Source organism: Apteryx mantelli, chromosome 33, assembly GCF_036417845.1.
Source record: "Apteryx mantelli isolate bAptMan1 chromosome 33, bAptMan1.hap1, whole genome shotgun sequence".
Lineage (NCBI taxonomy): Eukaryota > Metazoa > Chordata > Aves > Apterygiformes > Apterygidae > Apteryx > Apteryx mantelli.
In genome coordinates this window covers 2,852,927-2,872,394 of record NC_090010.1, presented here as the reverse complement: position 1 = coordinate 2,872,394, position 19,468 = coordinate 2,852,927, and the positions used below count along the sequence as shown (strand labels likewise).

Here is a 19,468-nt window from a genome sequence, read left to right as displayed (position 1 = left end):
AAGGCAAAGCCCGCGTGAGCGCTGGTAAGAGAGCGGCCGATGTGCCGGCTGCTTCCAGCCAGGCCCGCGCTTTGCAGCCCTGGAGGGAGGAAGGTGGTGAGGAGGAGCACGCCTGCTGTTGGGAGGAGCTGCACCACCGTCCCAAACCATCCTGCAAACCGAAACCAGTTGAAAACCCCAGAGCTGGAGAGGTAGAGGAGGGGAGGCTGCTGCAGGCAGGTGTCCTGCAGCTGGGGGAGCCGAGTCCCGGCTTGGTGCTGCTGCCCGCAGGGCGCTTTTGCTGCGCTCCCTGCCTGCTTTTCCAGCCCTCTTGGATCGCTCTGCCGGTCCTGTGACTCTGACTCAGAGCTGCGCAGGTTCCAGCCAAGATCTGAGTTTTGGGGGAATTTTTGTGAATCCCTTTGGTAAAGCGTTTCTCACCCAGGCACGGCTCTGTGTGCACATCTCCCTCCCACCTTCTCCTCTTGTCAGATATTAATGAATCAGGGCTGGGGGGTGGCGGAGGAAGGGGCGTAGGATGGGACCGGCTGCCTTAGTCACAAGCAGGATGGATGTGGGGGAGAGAAGGCAGCGCGGTGGGACGGCGCGGAGCCGAGCTGCGGAGGAAGGGAGCCCTTCCAGAGAGTGTGACTCAGTGTAACTGAGATTTTAAAAGCAGAGCGTGGCCCTCACCGGCTGCCGGTCCCCCTGCGCCAAGCACTGGCAGGGACACGTGTCCCCGCAAGTGTCGCCGCCCTCGGCCCTGTGCTCCCCGGGTGGCGCTTGGGTTTCCAAGCAGGGCCTTGGGGATGTGGAAGTCGCGGTTGGCGACTGCCCCGGATGCCCCCAGGGCAGCTTGCAAAGGGTGGGACGGTTGCCCTGTCCCAGGTGGTGCCGGCTGCTCTGCTGCTGTCCCGACCAGGAGGTTTGCAACCAAGCCGAGCAGCCGGGATGCGCGCTGCCTTGCAGACCGTCCCGTCCGCACCGGTGGGTGAGTCCCTCTTGCACGGGCTGCTCGTGCTGGCACTGGAGACGGGCAGGCCCCTCTCCAATGCGCTTGTAGACCCAAACACCCGTCCTCCAGCGCTGAAGTCACGAAACGGCTTCCTCCCACTAGCGCAGGTCCCTGCGTCCGGCACGGTGTTCCTGCCCCTCGCCCGTTGCCTTTGGGGCACAGTGATTTTTCAAAGGTTGGGGAACCACTTGCAGAGCGATGGTCCTTGAACTGCTTTTCCAGTGAAATGGAGGGGCATGTCGATGCCTTCATGAAGAGACCTTTGCAATGACTCCGGCTGCGCTGGGCGCGAGTCCTGCAGGTACTCACTAGCCCGGATGAGCAGATGTGTCTTGTCACCTGCTGTGTCTGGTGCAACCTTTCTAATAGGTTTCTGCTCAGCCTGAAGATTTCTGTTGTCGGATACCAGCAGCCAGTGAGGGAGAGGCGCTGGGAGTCCCGGCTCGCCGCTGCTCTCGTGCTTTACCCGGCAAGACGACCCCTTGCAGAGCTGGGATTGCAAACAGCAGTCCTGACTTGTCCCCCACCCCAGCCATGCTCCCCTTGCGTGTTCGGCGGCGTGCTCTCTGCAGGCCTTCTGCTTAGCTGGTTTGATGCTAATTCCTTGGCTCTGGCCATTTCCACTTGTTTTTTATGAGGGATAAATCATGCTGGGCGATAGCTGGGAGACAGCGCCGGCCTCGCCTTTCCGGAGGGGAGGGGATAGAGCTGTTAGTCATCAACTTGCAGCCCGAGGCCCCTGGGACACGCATAGCCAGCAGGACCTTCCTGTCCCCGGGGCAATGGGCTTGACCCGAAATGCTTAATCGAGGTGTGCGAGTGAGCAAGATGGCCCAGACAGCTGGGGGACTCGGGCTTGGGGGGGGGGGGGCACCCGCAAAGTCATCGGGTTTTTGCGAATTAGGTGTTCATCACAAGCTAGGCAGTGCTTCGCGGTGCTAAAGTGCAGAAGGTCGCGATAAAATCGGGCTGAGTCCTGCAAGCAGGAGGAGTTTGGGATGTTGTAAAAAGTCCTGGCTTGGTTCATCTGCCGCCTCCCGGCGTGCTCCCGAGTCTCCGCGCTGGTTAATAATTCAGTGGTGTCTGGCCCTGCTCCCCGAGGCTGTCTGGGCCCTGGTGTCCTCGGGGTGCGGATGCAGGCCTGCTGCTCCCTCGCCCTGATCCCGTGGGTGGGGAGGGGGAGCTGCGCCGTGCAGCGCTGGCCTGCTTGCCGGCGAGGCATTTGGGTGCACCGGGCTTATCCACCTTAACGGGCTTTCGCTGGTTGAATTAAATAGTCAAGCGCTGCATGCCAGAAGCTGTCTCGCACCTGCCTCCGGACTCAGGGTGTTCCTGCAGCCTGGTAGCTGGGCTGCTCAGCTCTCCGGGAACTGCCTTCGCCCTTCTCCCTCCTCCGGTGCCGCAGCTGAGAGCCCTCTGCGCCCCGGCGGCGTTCCTGCCGCCTGCCTTGCCCGGCTGCCTCTGACCTCTCTGATAACGCTCTGTTGCTCGCTGCGGCACTGGCCGGGGGATGACGGGTCCTGTCTGCCCCGGAGAGACCCAGGGCAGAGGGAAAGGAGAGGACGGGTTGCCGTGTCCATCCAAGGCTTCCAGGTGAAGCGGACCCTTCCCCGGCGAGGCAGGGCGCCAGCCTGGGTTCGTGGTGCCGTGCTGGCAGCAATGAGCTCGAGGGCTCTGCTCTGGCTGTGCTGCAACCGCGCAGGGTGACCAGGGCTCGGCTGCTTCTCTGTGCTCCCACCCAGCCCCTCCTGCGCTGCAGTTTCTCCATGCTGCACAGTTCCCCGCTTCCCAGCCATGTTTGTGTTTGAGATGCCCTGGTTGGTTAGGAAGCGGTCAGAGACCCAGCACGTTCGTCTCACGTAGGCATGGGTCTGCCGTAGCTCCCGGTGCAGAGCTTCCCGGCTCCCTCACTGACTAACATCTCTTCGTCCCCCTTCTCCCGTGGCCTAGATGTGGAGCAGATGGCTATTGACTGGCTCACAGGCAACTTCTACTTTGTCGACGACATTGATGACAGGATCTTCGTCTGCAACAAGAACGGAGTCACCTGCGTCACTCTGCTGGACCTGGAGCTGTATAACCCCAAAGGGATAGCGCTGGACCCAGCCATGGGGTAAGGGTGCTGCCGGTGGCGGTGGGAGGGCTCAGCGTCGCTGTCTGAGCCTGCACCATCTCTGCGGGCTGGTGGAGCAAGCAGGAGGGACCAGCTCCTGGGCTGTCAAGCAGAGAACGGCAGAACCCAAACCTGGGTCCTCTGACTGACTGCCCTGGGGGACAGCGGATGTGTTGCCCTTACTTTTGCTGCTGGTGGAGTCTCACGCTCCACTTGTGCACACTTTTTGGAAGCTTCTCTGTGGAGAGGCAGCTTCCCCATGCTGCCCACCCGGGACAGCGAGTTTTCCAGTCCGTAGGAACGTCCCTGATGGAGCAGGACCTGCTGAGCAGACCAAGGACAAGTTGCTACTTCCAGCTTGTGGCTGAGTGATTAGAGCTTCCTAATGGTTTTCAGGAGCCAAGAGGTGTCAGATCCTTGCCTGGGTTGAACAGCTCCTCCTGTGTCTGTTTATCCCGGGTGCTGCAGGCGGATAATGCCGCTCGTGCAGCTGCCTTTTGCAAAATCTCTTGCATGGGGAAGCTGTGATGCTGAATCATCAGCAGGGCAGCTGCTGAAAAATGGGAACGGGAGTGAGCGAGGTTGCTTGGGGCAGAGAACACGATGGTGTGTGAAATGGCGCCAGGTGCTTTGCGCGAGAGGAGTCCAGTCACGGGGTGCATGTGTGTGCTAGGAATCCAGCTGCCCGGGGAAGAGTCTCAGCATGTTCACGCGGTTGTGTGTAGCCCAACAGCATTGACTGTCCATGCCCAGATGACGAGAGCTGATGTCATTGAGCGGAAAAGCTAAAGGATTTCTAATAAATAAGTAATACCACAAAGCAGTCTGGACGCAGACTCTCTGGCCTCTCACAGAACGGGTGGTTGCATTAATCACCGCAGGTGATTGAGTTAATGTGTTGTTGGCTGCTTGTGCTCCGGCGCTGAGACGCAGCAGGATGACGCAGTTGCTGGTCATCATCTGAGCGTGCTTCACAGGCGTTACGTTGGGGCTGCTCCGAGGAGCTCGCTGGGTGGCTGGCGAGGGTCAGCGTGCCGAGCCCAGGTGCTGCGCTGCTCCTTGCCTAGGAAGTGCCACAGCTGGAGCAGTCACAGGCGCGCGTGACATCCGCCTAGGCGGGTCCAGTTGGGTTTGAACATGTCAGCTGGTGGAGGGCCTTGGACCCTTCCTGGTGACACTAGCAAATCTTGGTCCAGGCTTTTGTTGCAGGTCCCTTGCCTTGGTCAGCATCTCTGCTGGGGTCTGTGCAGCTTCTCCGAGCTTGCCCTGGTGCCGGGCCGGGCAGCCCTACGCCGAGGGTGCCGGCGGCCCTGGGCACAGCTGGGCCGCGCTGCAGCTGGAGCAGCCTCGGGGACGCAGCTGCGAGCGGCTCCACGGAGCTGGCCCCAGCTGGGGGACCCAGCCACCCACCTGCCCCAGGCTAGGGAACTCACTGTCCCCGTGACCTCGATTTTAAGCCTAGCCAGCAGCAGCTGATAAGCGCAGCAAACAGTGATCTTGCTGAGTCAGCGCTTTGCTTGCAGCTGTGCCATGAGAGTTCCTGCTTCCTCTGAGCCGGGCAGCGGCTCGTAAATGTTTCTGTACGTGTGCGTGCATGCTGGAGCGCTCCGGCACCTCGGCGTGTGTGTGAATGCAAAGGTGCAGGTGCAGATGGCTTATGTGCTTATGCAGGCGTGTTTCCGCCCATGGATGAATGTGAGTCTGTGCATGATCTGATGAGCGTGGGAGCGTGTGTGCATATGCAAGCCTGTGTCTGTAAGCCTGTGTGCACGGTTTGTACATGTGTGTGTGCGATCCCAGTCACTTGTTCTCCCTGTGGCCCTCAGTCTGGTTCCAACGTGACATCCAGGCTCTGAGCTACCGTGTTTGCCCTTCTCGTGCAGCAAAGTGTTCTTCACGGACTACGGGCAGATCCCCAAGGTGGAGCGCTGCGACATGGATGGGCAGAACCGCACCAAGCTGGTGGACAGCAAGATTGTCTTCCCCCATGGCATCACCTTGGACTTGGTGAACCGGCTCGTGTACTGGGCTGATGCGTACCTGGACTATATTGAGGTGGTGGACTACGAAGGCAAGAACAGACATACCATCATCCAGGGCATCCTGGTGAGTGGGGCCCAGAGGGGAGGTGGGGCCAGGGAAGACCTTGATGGCAGAGTGTCCTGGAGACCAGTCTGAGCTTGGCCTGCTGAGGGGCACTTGTTCACAAGCTTTGCTTTGCTGATCCAGCAAAGAAAAGGTGCCAGTTGCTGAGCTCTGATGGGTCCTGCAATACCTGTCTGCCAAGCCAATCCCTCGCCTTAGGGAAGGGAGGGAGGAGAGCCACAGGGCAGGAAGCAGCAGCTTCGTACTGGAGCTGGGGTTCCCATGTCTCCTGCTAAATTCCTCACGGACGTCTGCATGGCGCCTTCCAGATTGAACACCTCTACGGGCTCACCGTCTTCGAGAACTACCTCTACGCCACCAACTCTGACAACGCAAACGCCCAGCAGAAAACCAGCGTCATCCGGGTCAACCGTTTCAACAGCACCGAGTACCAAGTGGTGACAAGGGTGGACAAGGGAGGAGCGTTGCATATCTACCACCAGCGGCGACAGCCCACAGGTGAGAGCCCCGGCGTCGTTCCTGGCGTTTGCCTGTCGGGGGAATCACATGTCTTGCGCTGCGCTGTTTCTGCAGGCAGAGCCCCCCCTCAGCCGCGGGTGTCCTTTGCCTCGGGGCTTTGCCTGGCCAAAGGGCTGGGAGCAAAGAATTGGCAAGAACTGCAGTGCAAAACCAGCCCCGCCTGTTGTGACGCACGGGACCCCCGTCCCTGTCGCCGAGGAGCTGCCGTTCTGCCGAGAGCCCCGAGGGGCTCTGAGCTGGTTGCGGACGGCTCTCCCCCTTCACCGCGCGGTGCAGCTCGCCCAGGGGCTCTGCGCCCGACTCTCTTCCCCTGCGGCGCTAGTCGGAAGCGCGCTGAATTTTGGCTGCGTAGCATCGTGCTGCTGCCGGTGCGTCGTTTCGCAGCCCTCCAGCCGCCCTGGTTTGTGCCCTCGGGGGAGGGAGGGGAGCAAGCAGAGCACCGAATGCCAGCAGGCGCCCTGGAAAGCACCAGGGCCCGGGGAGCTCAAAATCTGGCTGCCCAGAGCTCCCTGGGGAAAAGAGGAGTCCGCTGCCGCGCTCGCCGCGCTCCATAGCAATTCCCCGAGCTGGCATCTCGCTGTCAGCCCTCCCCGGCGAGGGGATTTGCATGTGATTCCTCTTCTCCAGGCAGCTGCGCCAGGGCTGATGTTTTAATGGGCTGCCGCACACCCGGGAGTGCCCCCCTCTTCTCTTACCCCCTGCTATCTCCCTGTCTCTTTTTGCGAGATAAAAATGACAGCTGTCCCCAAGGGCCATGTGGCCTGCGCGGTGTGATTGATGGATTATGTCTCACTAAGGAGAGCAAAGGGAAAGCTGAGCAGATGCGACAGCTTGAAATATTAATGGCTCCCTTTTAAGGTGCCTGCTCTCGCTGTCCCCGCTGCTAGCTCATTCATCCTTTGACCGGGGCTTTTTGCTCCTGGAGGCCAGTGGGATTTCAGAAGAGTTACAAGGCCCTGGTGCTGCACGTGCTGTGCCCTGTCCCCACCCCGCGTCCCTCCCTGCTTTGTCTGCTCCATCCCCCCAGCACCTTCCTTGCAGTTAATCAATTTGCATGATTTAGATCCTCTTAGTGTCTTCAGTCTGTTTGGCATTTTCCAGAATACAAAACTAATCAGGAGATTTCCGAGTGGGGAAGGAGTGTGATTAAGGAGGCTGGCTGGGCCGGGCTCTCGCTGCCTCCCGGCGCCGTGTTGGGCATGCCGCAGGGCAGGGCTGCTCGCACTGCACGGCTGCAGCCCGAGGGCACGGCGGCGTTCGCGAGGGGCGGCACAGCAGGACAAAGATGGCACGGTCTGGGGGTTACGGCAGCGTGCTGTGACACAGAAGACCTGGTTTCTGCTCCCGGCTCTGCCGATGAATGGTCTTGGGTCTTGGGCAGGTTCTTTCCAATCTCTGCGCTAGTCTGTCCCATGCAATACTTAGCTCCTTGCTGCTGGCCCCGGGAAGGGGAAGGGGACACGTCAGCCCAGGGAATGGCAGCTCAAGCCAGTGGCAGTGGCAGCCCTGCGAATTTCCCCTGCGTCTCTGCAGTTCCAGGCTGGTGCCCCTGCCAGCTCAGCCTTTCTGACAGGCTTGTAACACCGGTTGGGAAGACCACCTTTGTGCGGCTTTGATTGCCTCCGGAGACAGTAAAACGCACCCCTGAATCCATCTCTTTATCTGTGTTGTTCTAGTGCGGAGCCATGCCTGCGAACCAGATCAGTTCGGCAAACCAGGAGGCTGCTCCGACATCTGCCTCCTTGGGAACAGCCACAAGACCCGTACCTGCCGCTGCAGGTCTGGATTCAGCCTGGGCAGCGACGGGAAGTCCTGCAAAAGTGAGTTGCGTCCCTCACTGGAGCACCGCAGGAGGGCAGGGTGAACGGAGGGGTCCGTGGCTGTCCCAGCTCGGTGTGACGGCGGGAGCATGAGCAGGGTGGGCATTGCACACGTGCCAAAGGACGGGGAGCACACCGGCTCCGGGGCAGGCAGGGCTTTTGAATTCCTTCCCTCCTGGTTGCAAACACCCCTTTCCCTCTTGCCTTAAGCAGTGGGCTGCCTGCAGGGATCTGCAGCCTGTGCAGGTGTGTGGCGTACGGGGGCAGGTTGCTGCTTCTTCCTGTCCTTTCTGTCGCAGCTGCAGCCCAGTGAAAGCCACGCGGGGTTGTGAGCGCAAGGCGCTGCCCACCCTCCACGCAGGTGTAGGTCCATGATGGACCCTGCGCTGCCCTGACCCGGCTGGTGGTGATGGCTCTCCCCTTCTCTCTGCAGAGCCAGAACATGAGTTGTTCCTAGTGTACGGGAAGGGGCGTCCCGGCATCATCCGCGGGATGGACATGGGGGCCAAGGTGCCTGATGAGCACATGATCCCCATTGAGAACCTCATGAACCCCCGAGCGCTGGACTTCCATGCTGAGACTGGCTTCATCTACTTCGCCGACACCACCAGCTACCTCATTGGGCGCCAGAAGATTGATGGCATGGAGCGCGAGACCATCCTGAAAGATGGTATGTGGCTGAGGGCCCGGGCTGGTTCCTTGTCAGCATGGTCGGGCCCTGGGAGCCAGGAACAGTTGCTATTAGCATATTTTTTTGTGTAATGGCAGCAGTTATGTTTTCTCCCTTGCATATTTGATCATTAAAACTAAGGCTTGAAGCTGTTAGTTGGGTCTGTCTGCAGACTGCCGTTAAGGGACAAGCACAGCACGCGTTCCCCAGCGGCAGTGGGTTAAGGACTCCTGGGCCGTGGCTTGTAGCAGCCCCAGACATGTCCGCAAACTGTCCCACCCTCACCCATTCGGATAAGAGCAAGAGGAAGGGGTGGAGGATCCTCAGTCCAGATCACACAGGCTCTGCAGGGCAGCTGATCTATCAACACTGTCTGCCGAGCGCGTTTGCATTACCTCTGGGCAAAGCAGCCGAGGATGCTCCTGAGTTCTGCTTGCTCCAGACCAGGCTCCTGGGGCTCCAGCACCCCTGGGGGAGCTGCGCGCTCGTGGGCTTGGGGAGGTGTTGTTCCCTGGCAGGGTCAGTTGAGATCAGGTGGTGCTGCGTGCGCCATGAATCGTATGGGGCTGTCGTTTCCACTTCTCGTCTTCCTGCTGCCGCACCTGCTCTGTTGATTAACGCATGCTCTTGCTTTTCCCCAAAGGCATCCACAATGTGGAAGGGATCGCTGTGGACTGGATGGGGAACAACCTGTACTGGACTGATGATGGCCCGAAAAAGACCATCAGCGTGGCTCGGCTGGAGAAGGCCGCCCAGACGCGGAAGACACTGATAGAGGGGAAGATGACCCACCCCCGAGCAATCGTGGTGGATCCCCTGAACGGGTGAGTGTGCGGAGGGTGGCACGAGGCAGGGCAGGGCTCGTGAGGAGCCTCAGCCATGGTCCTTTGGCTGAAGGGGAGAGGGATGTGTTCCTCCAGCTGCTCCATCCACCCCCCTTTTCATACGTGTCTCTTGCCCAGCCTGGGTCTCCTGGGTGCTGGGACAGGATGTCCTGTGCTCGGAAGCGGCTCAGCCAGGCCTGGCGGGGGACACAAACGCGGTGAGCCCTGTCCTTGCACACTTACCCTGCTGCTGGAAAGCAGAGGGAGGAGAGTCCTCAGCTGTCCGACATCCGGAGATGTGCTCCCAGCCCCTCTTCCTAGCCACAGCTGCCTGCGCTCAAGCTGTGGCCAAGGGTGCCACGACTGCAGGGTGCTGAGGTCCTGTGCTCAGGTCCACGCAGCTGCAGCTCCCCTTTCATCAACTGGAGGGGTGTCCCTGGCTCAGGAGAGGGATTTCTGGGGCCTGTGGGGCCTCCTGTTAGATGCTGGATGATGGGGGATTTTACACTCAAAATGCCCAGTTGCAAGGAGGCAGAGCCCAGTCACTCTTCAGATCAGTGGTGGGGTGGACTCAGAGCCCAGATCTCCTACACCTCTAACAGCTTAGCACCTCTCACAGGTGGATGTACTGGACAGACTGGGAGGAGGATCCCAAGGACAGCAAGAGAGGCAAGATCGAGAGAGCCTGGATGGATGGTTCCAACCGCAACATCTTTATCACCTCCAAGACTGTCCTGTGGCCCAACGGGCTGAGCCTGGACATTCCAGCCAAGATCCTCTACTGGGTGGATGCTTTCTACGACCGCATCGAAATGGTCTACCTGAACGGCACCGAGCGGAAGGCAAGTGGAGGCCCCACCTGCTCCTGCTGGCCGGTTGCCTGGGGGGGACGTGGGGGCTGTGGGCAGCCAGCCCTCCCACCGGCGGGGTGTCTCACGCCTCGCCTCAGCTGGCGGCGGTCCCGCAGGGCTGCGGGGTGGGCGGCTGGCTGGCGTTGGGCTGCGCTCCCCTGCTGCCTGCTGCCTGCTCCGTCCCGCTGCGCGGTGCTCCCCGGCACCGCCCTGAGTGACGACGAGCCTCTCTGCGCCCCGCAGATCGTGTACGAGGGACCGGAGCTGAATCACGCCTTTGGGCTGTGCCACTACAGCAGCTTCCTCTTCTGGACCGAGTACCGCAGCGGCAGCATCTACCGCCTGGACCAGGCCTCCAAGGTGGTGAGCCTGCTGCGGAACGAGCGCCCGCCCATCTTCGAGATCCGGATGTATGACGCCCAGCAGCAGCAAGGTCGGGGGGCCTCTGCGGTCTTGCACCACGGCTGTCTGTCCATCCCCTGCACCCTCCCCCCTCGTCCCCATGCACCCTGTACTTCTCTCTCCATAAACCCTGCTGTCAGTCATCCCAGGCCCTTCACCCTTTCCCCTCCTTCTCCCCTTCTCTCCTGGCGTCAGCGGCCGGTTCAGCTGGGCTCCCATCCTGCAAGGAGTCCCCAGCGCCTTGCGTGGCCTGCTGGACTAGGCTCTCCGGCTGGATTCCCGCTGTGGAGCCCGTGGAGGGAATTGTGGGAGGCTGAGGGCACTCAGCAACCCCCGTAGGGTTCGGCAGGGTTACGCGAACGCTGACGTCCCCTCCTCTCCTGCCTTGTGTCTGCAGTGGGCTCCAACAAGTGCCGTGTGAACAACGGGGGCTGCAGCAGCTTGTGCCTGGCCACCCCTCGGGGCCGGCAGTGTGCCTGCGCCGAGGACCAGATCTTGGGACTGGACTCGGTCACCTGCCAGGGTAGGCTGCTCCGTGGGGACGGGGTGAGGATGGGCTGGCTCCGGGCTCGGGGGAGGCGGGTGCTCCCTGCTCCGCTGGGAGACTGCGGACAAGTCGCATCACCTGCTCCGGTTCCTCCTCTTGTGAAATGGCGATAAGGCCAGCAGCCTCCCCGGGGAAGCACGCAGAAATCTCTGGTGGAGGCTGCTGTAGGGGAGCTGCCTGCCTTGTGCCGAGGCGTCTGTGCCCAAGCACTCTGGGGTGGGTTTGCTCTGCTGTGCGTGAGCTTTGAGGAGAGCCACGCTCAAGAGGGGGAGCCTGGGTTTTGCTGGGCTTTGCCAGTTCCGCACGAATGCGAGGGGTGAAGTTCTGCTGAGGCAGCATGCCTGCACGCGCAGAGTTATCCGGGATCTGTCCCCCTCCGTCCCGCAATGCCTGTTGTCGTTTTGTTGTTGGGAACCAGTGCACATGGGCATGGGGTGTCTGCGTGTGAGCTGCGAGGATCTCGGGTCTGCTGGGCGCTCGTGGAGGCAGCCTGCCCGCCGGGGGACGTGGGACTGTCCTCCTGCTGCCCTGCATCCCTGCACCGGCTGCTTGGTTAAAACCATCCCCGCCTCTTGCTTTTCCTTTGCCAGCCAACCCGTCCTACATCCCCCCTCCGCAGTGCCAGCCCGGCGAGTTTGCCTGTAAGAACAACCGCTGCATCCAGGAGCGCTGGAAGTGCGACGGGGACAACGACTGCCTGGACAACAGTGATGAGGCCGCCGAGCTCTGCCGTGCGTAGCAGCCCCTGCACGGGGGGTGGCAGTCCGTGCACTCCTGGGGCATTGGGATCCGGGCTCAGCCGAGAAATCTGGCTTCCCCTAGATGTGGGGCTGGCAGCCGGGGCTCCTGCGTCTCCTGTCCGGCTCTAGGAGGGGAGCAGGTTCACGTGGTTGCAGTGGGGGAGGAGGAAGGAAAATGGCGATTAGGAACCTGGATCCCCGCTTTGATCTGCAGCGCTCTGCCTTTTTTGCCTGGGTTTTTCCTCTGCGCCAGGAGCAATGGGGGTGGGAGATGGGAAAGGGAAGGTCCTGAGCAAACGTCTCCCTCGCAGACCAGCACACCTGCCCTTCGGACCGCTTCAAGTGCAAGAACAACCGGTGCATCCCCAATCGCTGGCTCTGCGATGGGGACAACGACTGCGGGAACAATGAGGATGAGTCCAACTCCACCTGCTCTGGTGAGGAGCCTGCCAAGCCCTCAGGGGACGGAGGGAGGACTCGTGCCGCTGAGCTGAGCCGCAGCCTTTGCTGTTCCCTGCATACGCTGCCGGTTTGTGGCTGGGGTTTCGGGGGTCTCGTGGGGGTGTCTCTGCATTCCAGGTGCTGGCTGCCCTCGCTGCAGCGAGTTTGGCTCCTGCACCTCTGCCACGGGGTTTGTTGCACCTCTCCGCCGGCACCCTGTGGCACGGCCAGTTGTTAAAGCTTTCTGTCTCCCCCTGGTCCAGCCCGGACGTGCTCCCCCAACCAGTTCTCCTGTGCCAGCGGGCGCTGCATCCCCATCTCCTGGACGTGTGACCTGGACGATGACTGCGGGGACCGCTCCGATGAGTCGGCCTCGTGCGGTGAGCTGGGCCGGGGAGAGCGCCGGGAGCAGCGGCGCGGGGGGAGGAGAGGGGGCTCTCCCCGCGCTGATCCTGCCTCTGCCTCCTCCGCAGCCTACCCGACCTGCTTCCCCCTGACACAGTTCACCTGCAACAACGGCCGCTGCATAAACATCAACTGGCGGTGTGACAACGGTAAGGCCCCGCCGGCACGGCACGGCACAGCCCGCGATGGCGAGATCAGAGGCCGGGGGCAGCCGGGGAGCGGGGCTCTTTGGCTGGCCCGTGTCCACAAGGGCTACCTCCCTTCGGTCTGGAGCCCAGGCAGCAAAGGCAGGAGGAATTAGCTGGAGCTATAAATGCAGCGCCGGGACCCGCGTGTTCCCTGGCCGCCCTGGGGGAGCGGGAGCTGCAGGAGCAGCCGGGCAGGGATCCCTCCAGCAGACCTTTGCAAGGTGACCAAGCCTGTGCACCCCAGCGCTTTAAGCAAGGTTCCCATGGCCTGTGCTGGTGGCCGGGCTGAGCCAGGCCGTGCGCTTAGCCCCGGGAAAAGCGGGGCAGGACTCCTGGCGGCTCTGCTCTGGCCTCACTATTCTGTTTCCAGGGTCAGGCCCGGGAGAGAGGGTTTGCCCTAAGGCTGGTCTCTTTCCTCACAGGTTTATTTTGGGCTTCCTAACAACTCTGCATCGTTATGTTTTAATTAGTGGCTTCAGAGTAGGTGAGGCATGTTTAGAGCTGGTGTAAGGGAGGTAAGCAGGGAGCTGCAGGGTGCAAACCTCTCCCTGGGCTCTTAATGAGCCCGTGGCCTCTTCCTCCTGCCTTGGAGCTGCCAGCTGCTATGGGGCCGGCTGTTTTCCTGGGGATCCACAAATGTGGCCAGGCAGCAAGGAAAGCACGCTGCTGAATGATGGCCTTGGTGCTGGGCATCTCCGTGCACGGGAGCCGAGGGCCTGCCATGGCCAGACCCCGCATGGCCACGGAGCCAGAGCCGCCCCCGGCCGCCAAAGGGCTCCCACCCGCCCACCCCTGCTTCTGATCTCGCCCAGCCCCCGGGTGTCCGCTCGGCCCTGCCACTGCACGGCGTCCATGTGTCCCTTTCCATGTTGGCGTCTGCGTCCCCGCGTCAGCCTGTTGTTGTGCTGCTCTCTGTGCCTGTGCTGTGTTGTGTTGTTTTGTGTGTCATTGTGCCCACTCCCCTGTCTTGGTTGGTTCTGTGTTTCAGAAAAAGATTGTGGGGATGGCTCTGACGAAAAGAACTGTCCAAAGCCTACCGGTTAGTGCATAGATCAACATGCACCAGACCCCGGCCCGCCCGGGCGCCCCTAACCCCACCGCCCCGCCGGGCTGCCGCGTGCCCCCTTGTGCGCACGCTGGCAGCTCCGCTCCAAAAAATCGCGCTCCAGCAGCCGGAGAGAATTCGAGGAAAAGGAGCCGTGCCTCCCCACTCGCTCCAGCGCAGCAGGCTCAAAAGCTCAGCCCCTGTTAGCGGGAGCCCGGCAATGCTGCAGGAGCTGGGCTGGCCTGGAGCTGCGGCGGTGCTGCGCGAGGCAGGCGCTGGGAGCGCAGGCCCCGCGCCGACGCCAGGACGCCCGCCCGCTCTGCCAGCTTTCCCAGCGCTTCCGAGGGCAGGAGGTGGCCCGGCGTGGCAGGGGCGCAGCGCACGGGGGGAGCCCCGGCCCCGGCAGCTCCAGAGCCGGTGCTGCACCGCTGCCGCCGCAGGATCCAGAGCTCCCGGCCGCCTGCGAGCGAGCGGGAGGCGCGCTCGCCGCGCTCTCCCCCCAGCAAACTGGCACCCACAATTGGCTGTCCCGTCCCCGTTGCCCACGCAGGGGCGCCCGGCCCCATCCCGCCCCCCCTGGCGCTGGGCGCCCTCCCAGCCCCGGTACATGAGTGATCTATGCAGTTTCTGTGTTTCATTTCTCTGTGTGCTGCTGGTGGCCCGGCCACACCGGGCGAGTGTGTCTGGTGGGAGGCGGGGGCCGGGGCACCGAGCTCTCCGTTCAGCTGGGGCTCCCGCTCCGGGGCCTGGCAGCGCGGTCCTGCTCGATCCCTGATGTCTCCCCGCTTCCCCCAGCCTGCTCCTCTGGCAGAGGCGGGGGGACGCTGCCTCCATGCTCTGGCGCTGCCCCACGGCGCCGTGCTGCAGCACGGCCCTGCCGCGGCCGCCCGGCACGCGCTGACTCTCCTCCCGCTCCCTTTCCCTCCTCAGACAACGACTGCGGGGACAACAGCGACGAGGCCGGCTGCAGCCACTCCTGCTCCAGCAACCAGTTCAAGTGCAACAGCGGGCGCTGCATCCCCGTGCACTGGACGTGCGACGGGGACAATGACTGCGGCGACTACAGCGATGAGACCCACGCCAACTGCACCAACCAGGGTGAGCCGCGGCGCGGCTGCGGAGAGCTGGGCCGTGCCGTCCCTCTTCCGGCTTGCTGGGCTCGGAGCGTTTGGCACCGTGTGTCCGTCCACGGGGATGTGGGAACGAAGAGGGTGGTTTGTAGCCCAGCTCCTGCCTGCGGCACAGCCCACGGGAAGGGCTGAGGGTGGAGCCGCTCCATGGCATGGAAAAGCTTGTGCGTGACCTGCTTTGGGAGGCCCCAAACAGGCCTGTCCCCTCCTGTGCACCGGCTCTGCGGCCGCGCAGCAGGGAGCAAGCGGGCAAAGGGGCAGGTGGGTGCAGCAGGGAGATGTCCCCTGGCCCCAGACCCTGCAAAGCAAGGAGCCCCCCAGGCAGAGCTGCCCCAGCCCCCTGCTCCCAGGAGGGATCCTGCAGCCTCGTCTGCCCCCTTGGATGCCCAGACACCACCCTCCTGCATGTCCTGGGGCATCCAGACATTTCCCTGCTGAAGTCAGAGCCTGGAGCTCCTCCCGCACCCCAGCAAGGCCCAGCTGGTGCCTGGGCTCTGGGCGCGCAGGGGATTAATGCAGCATGTTTTCCCCTCCGGCAGCCACGCGCCCACCCGGAGGCTGCCACACGGATGAGTTCCAGTGCCGGCTGGATGGGCTCTGCATCCCCATGCGCTGGCGCTGCGACGGCGACACCGACTGCATGGACTCTAGCGACGAGAAGAACTGCGAGGGCGTCACCCACGTCTGCGACCCCAACGTCAAGTTTGGCTGCAAGGACTCAGGTGACAGCAGGAGGGAGGGGAACTGCGTATCTGCGCCGCCTGCTCCGTGGGTCCGGGCCAGGAACGCACATCTGGGCTTCACGAGGCCAAGGACGGAGAGAGGGATGTGTGCGGGGCCCTGCCAGACCCATGGGACCTGGGGTGACTTGGGCCCAAGATCTGGGTTGCAGGAAACACCCCTGGAACATGAATTCAGGAGAAGTTTTTCCCCTTTTAGATTTGAAAACTAAGTATTTTTAATTTGGAGGAAAAATAAAGTCCCTTGAGCCAGCACCAGATCTGGGGGCAGAGAGGACTTCTGGGTGATGGAAATAACTCTTCAGTGTCTGATTTGCACCGTCTTTGCCTCCCCCTGCCAGCCCGCTGCATCAGCAAGGCCTGGGTCTGTGACGGGGACAGCGACTGCGAGGACAACTCGGACGAGGAGAACTGCGAGTCGCTGGTGTGCAAACCGCCCTCCCACACCTGCGCCAACAACACCTCCATCTGCCTGCCACCCGAGAAGCTCTGCGACGGCTCCGACGACTGCGGGGACGGCTCCGACGAGGGCGAGCTCTGTGGTGAGTGCTGAGCCGGGATGCCCGGCGCCTTCCCTGCCCGGGCGGAGGGAGGAGGAGAAGTCCCTGACGGCCGCACGGCTCTCCTCTCTGCAGACCAGTGCTCCCTGAACAACGGCGGCTGCAGCCACAACTGCACCGTGGCGCCCGGCGAGGGCATCGTGTGCTCCTGCCCGCTGGGCATGGAGCTGGGCTCGGATAACAAGACCTGCCAGATCCAGAGCTACTGTGCCAAGCACCTCAAGTGCAGCCAGAAGTGCGAGCAAGACAAGTACAACGTGAAGTGCTCCTGCTACGAGGGCTGGATGCTGGAGCCCGATGGCGAGAGCTGCCGCAGCCTGGGTGCGTGTGGTGGGGTGAGACCGGGGGGCCCTGCGGGGTGCAGGGATTCGCGGTGGAGCTGAGAACCGTGCCGACGGGGAGACCACGGCCCGGCCTGATCCAAGGTGGAGGATCTGCCAGCGGAGAGTGGACCCCTCACTGTCCCTACCGGGCAGGAGCTGCTCTCTGCAGGAGACAGGGCTCCGTGGCCACCTTCTCCCTCCCAGGGCCAACCCAGAGCTCAGCCCTGGCCCGTGTCTCCTCGGGAATTTTAAGCAGGGAATTTGCTTTTCCCCTGCTGGCCTCGTTCCTGCAGAGTGGAGAAGCGGACCCTGGGTTTGGGGGCAGAAGGGGCTCGGGGGGCTCTGCCAGCCTGTGAGAACCCGCTTTGTGTGCAGCGGCCGCGCTGTCCTGCCAAGGTCTGCTGCTGCTGCGTGGGTGAGCCGGAGCTGTCCCCCGCCAAGGGCACAGCCGCGTCCCTGTCCTCGGGGCTGTCCTCATTGCGGTTGGCAGGCTTGGTGGCACAAGAAAGGCAGCTCTGTTCCCGATGCCCAGGAGCGAGCGGCACGGCCAGGGGACGTTTTTTCTGAAACCAGAGGACACGGCGGGGGGTGCAGGCACGCAGCAGGGCATGAGCCTCGGCCCCGCGCGAGGCTACGGTGGACTGTGATGGTACCCCGGGCTGGTTCTCCTCGGGGCCTGGCCGCACAGGCTGACCCTCCAAGCGGGGAGAGAAGAGAAGCGGTGCCGGTGGTGGGGCTGGCAGGAGGGTCTGCGGTACGGGGATGCGGATGGTCCTGCAGCTAGGGCCGGAGCCAGGGACACCTTTCACCCGCGAACGTGAAGATGGTTGGTCCCATGTGGTTCCTGCCTTGTCCGTGCCCCCCCTCTGACGCTGCCCTGTTTTCCCCAGACCCCTTCAAGCCCTTCATCATCTTCTCCAACCGCCACGAGATCCGCCGCATTGACCTGCACAGGGGGGACTACAGTGTCCTGGTCCCCGGACTGCGCAACACCATTGCCTTGGACTTCCACCTCAACCAGAGCTCATTGTACTGGACCGACGTGGTGGAGGACAAAATCTACCGGGGGAAGCTGCTCGAGAACGGGGGTGAGCAGCCCTGGCGGTGCGGAGCAAGCTCGCAAAGGCCAGACGGGTGGAAGGAGAAGCGGAGGTGCCTTTTTGGCATAGGCTCCTAGAAATGAGTCCTTAGCACCCCGGCAATGGTGCAGCGGCGGCTGGAGCCCACAGCCCCTGTAATGATCCCTTTCTGCTTTCCAAGGCTGCTCATTATGTAGGAGTTAATTAGCATTCCCAATGCTTCCCTAATGGTAATTACAGCCCGGCAGCTGGGAGCACAAAGCCCAGGCCCCCCCGCCCCAGCGGTGCCTTCCGACGCCGGCGGCGCTGCGGGAGGGGGAGCACCCGGCACCTGGACCCGGACGTGGGCTGGGGTCTCCAAAGGCTCTGCCCCCATCCTGGTGCACAGAGAGGGGAAGAGCTGAGCCCTTTGGGCTTCAGGCCATGTTTTGGGAAGACGTTAATCTCGCTTGGGGGACGTGTTCCCCCGTCGACCCCGGTCAAGCCAGGTGGACCTGTTCAGGGCTAGGGTGTCGTGGGTGCCCGTGGTGTGTCAGGGAGGAGGCTCCCAGCCCTGACTCTCCTGGCACTGCTCCTCCCAGCTCTGACCAGCTTTGAGGTGGTGATACAGTATGGGCTGGCCACCCCCGAGGGCCTGGCCGTGGACTGGATCGCTGGCAATATCTACTGGGTGGAGAGCAACCTGGACCAGATCGAGGTGGCCAAGCTGGATGGCACCATGAGAACCACGCTGCTGGCTGGGGACATCGAGCATCCCCGCGCCATCGCCCTGGACCCCCGCTACGGGTACGGCAGGAGGGGGGTGTCTGTCACCAGGGCACGATGTTCAATGTGAGAGGGGACCAAGCCGCAGGCTCCAGCCTGGTGGCACGCTGCTCTGCTGTTTTGGGAGGAGAAGCTCGGTTTTCCCGTGTGCCCTTGCTGAGCGCCCCTCCTCGGTGTCCCTCGCAGGATCCTCTTCTGGACGGACTGGGATGCCAGCCTGCCCCGCATTGAGGCTGCCTCCATGAGTGGCGCGGGCCGGCGCACCATCCACAAGGAGACGGGCTCCGGGGGCTGGCCAAATGGGCTCACCGTCGACTACCTGGAGAAGCGCATCCTCTGGATCGATGCCAGGTAACAGCAGGAGGCCATCTTCCCCCCGGCGCCTCCTCCCCTTCCCGAGTCCCCCAGGCTGCTCCGAGCACCTCCCAGCCGCTGGGACCTCAGCCTCTCGCCCATCCCTCCCAGCTCTGGTATTTTCCTGGTTGCTTCCGTGTTGCTCGGCCCTTTGACTTCCAGGCTTGGTGCAAAGCCCTTCCTTGGGGGAGTCTGATGGTGCCTGTAGCATGTTCCAGCCTTTCGTCTGGGTTTTCTCCTCTGCAGGAGCTCTGACTCCCTGGTGTGACCCAGCGGCCATCCTCATCTGCAGCATTATGCAGAGCAGAGGCGGTGGTGGCCTGGACCCTGCGGGTTGTTGCTGCTGCGGTGTGAAATACTTGGCCCTTGCCTGTGCCCAGTTGTCCGCCCGCTCTCACCCCTTGTCTCCCTCTCCCCATCTCTGTTGGGGCACAGGTCAGACGCTATCTACTCAGCTCTGTATGACGGAACAGGGCACATCGAGGTGCTGCGGGGCCACGAGTACCTGTCGCATCCCTTTGCCGTCACCCTCTATGGGGGCGAGGTCTACTGGACCGACTGGCGCACCAACACGCTGGCCAAGGCCAACAAATGGACCGGGCATAACGTCACGGTGGTGCAGAGGACGAACACGCAGCCCTTCGACCTGCAGGTGTATCACCCCTCCCGGCAGCCGCTGGGTGAGGCCTGCAGGAGGCTGCGACGTGGGGTGGGAGAAGCGTGGTGGGGACACGGCGTTCGCGCTCGGCGCGCGCCCGCATCCACTTAGCGTGTTGCAGGCGAGTTGTTTCCGCTCGTGCTTCAGGAGGGAAAAAGCTCCCGTGGGCTGGGAGAGCCTGCAGGCTGCCCCTC

General features: G+C 62.7%; 1 protein-coding gene across 1 annotated transcript in view; it reads left to right on the top strand.

Annotated features, from left to right (window-relative positions):
- The window catches only part of LRP1 (LDL receptor related protein 1), a 96,008-nt gene that overhangs the window by 44,883 nt on the left and 31,657 nt on the right, over positions 1-19,468 (top strand). The window contains exons 7-28 of the mRNA XM_067314090.1: positions 2,945-3,107; positions 4,991-5,213; positions 5,522-5,711; positions 7,409-7,552; positions 7,986-8,222; positions 8,866-9,046; positions 9,666-9,888; positions 10,141-10,330; positions 10,697-10,822; positions 11,437-11,577; positions 11,898-12,023; positions 12,291-12,407; positions 12,501-12,581; positions 13,609-13,659; positions 14,596-14,763; positions 15,335-15,517; positions 15,877-16,077; positions 16,171-16,416; positions 17,309-17,506; positions 18,079-18,283; positions 18,449-18,613; positions 19,052-19,296. Coding sequence (XP_067170191.1) covers positions 2,945-3,107; positions 4,991-5,213; positions 5,522-5,711; positions 7,409-7,552; positions 7,986-8,222; positions 8,866-9,046; positions 9,666-9,888; positions 10,141-10,330; positions 10,697-10,822; positions 11,437-11,577; positions 11,898-12,023; positions 12,291-12,407; positions 12,501-12,581; positions 13,609-13,659; positions 14,596-14,763; positions 15,335-15,517; positions 15,877-16,077; positions 16,171-16,416; positions 17,309-17,506; positions 18,079-18,283; positions 18,449-18,613; positions 19,052-19,296 — 3,804 coding nt within the window. The remainder of the gene's footprint in view (positions 1-2,944; positions 3,108-4,990; positions 5,214-5,521; positions 5,712-7,408; positions 7,553-7,985; positions 8,223-8,865; positions 9,047-9,665; positions 9,889-10,140; positions 10,331-10,696; positions 10,823-11,436; positions 11,578-11,897; positions 12,024-12,290; positions 12,408-12,500; positions 12,582-13,608; positions 13,660-14,595; positions 14,764-15,334; positions 15,518-15,876; positions 16,078-16,170; positions 16,417-17,308; positions 17,507-18,078; positions 18,284-18,448; positions 18,614-19,051; positions 19,297-19,468) is intronic.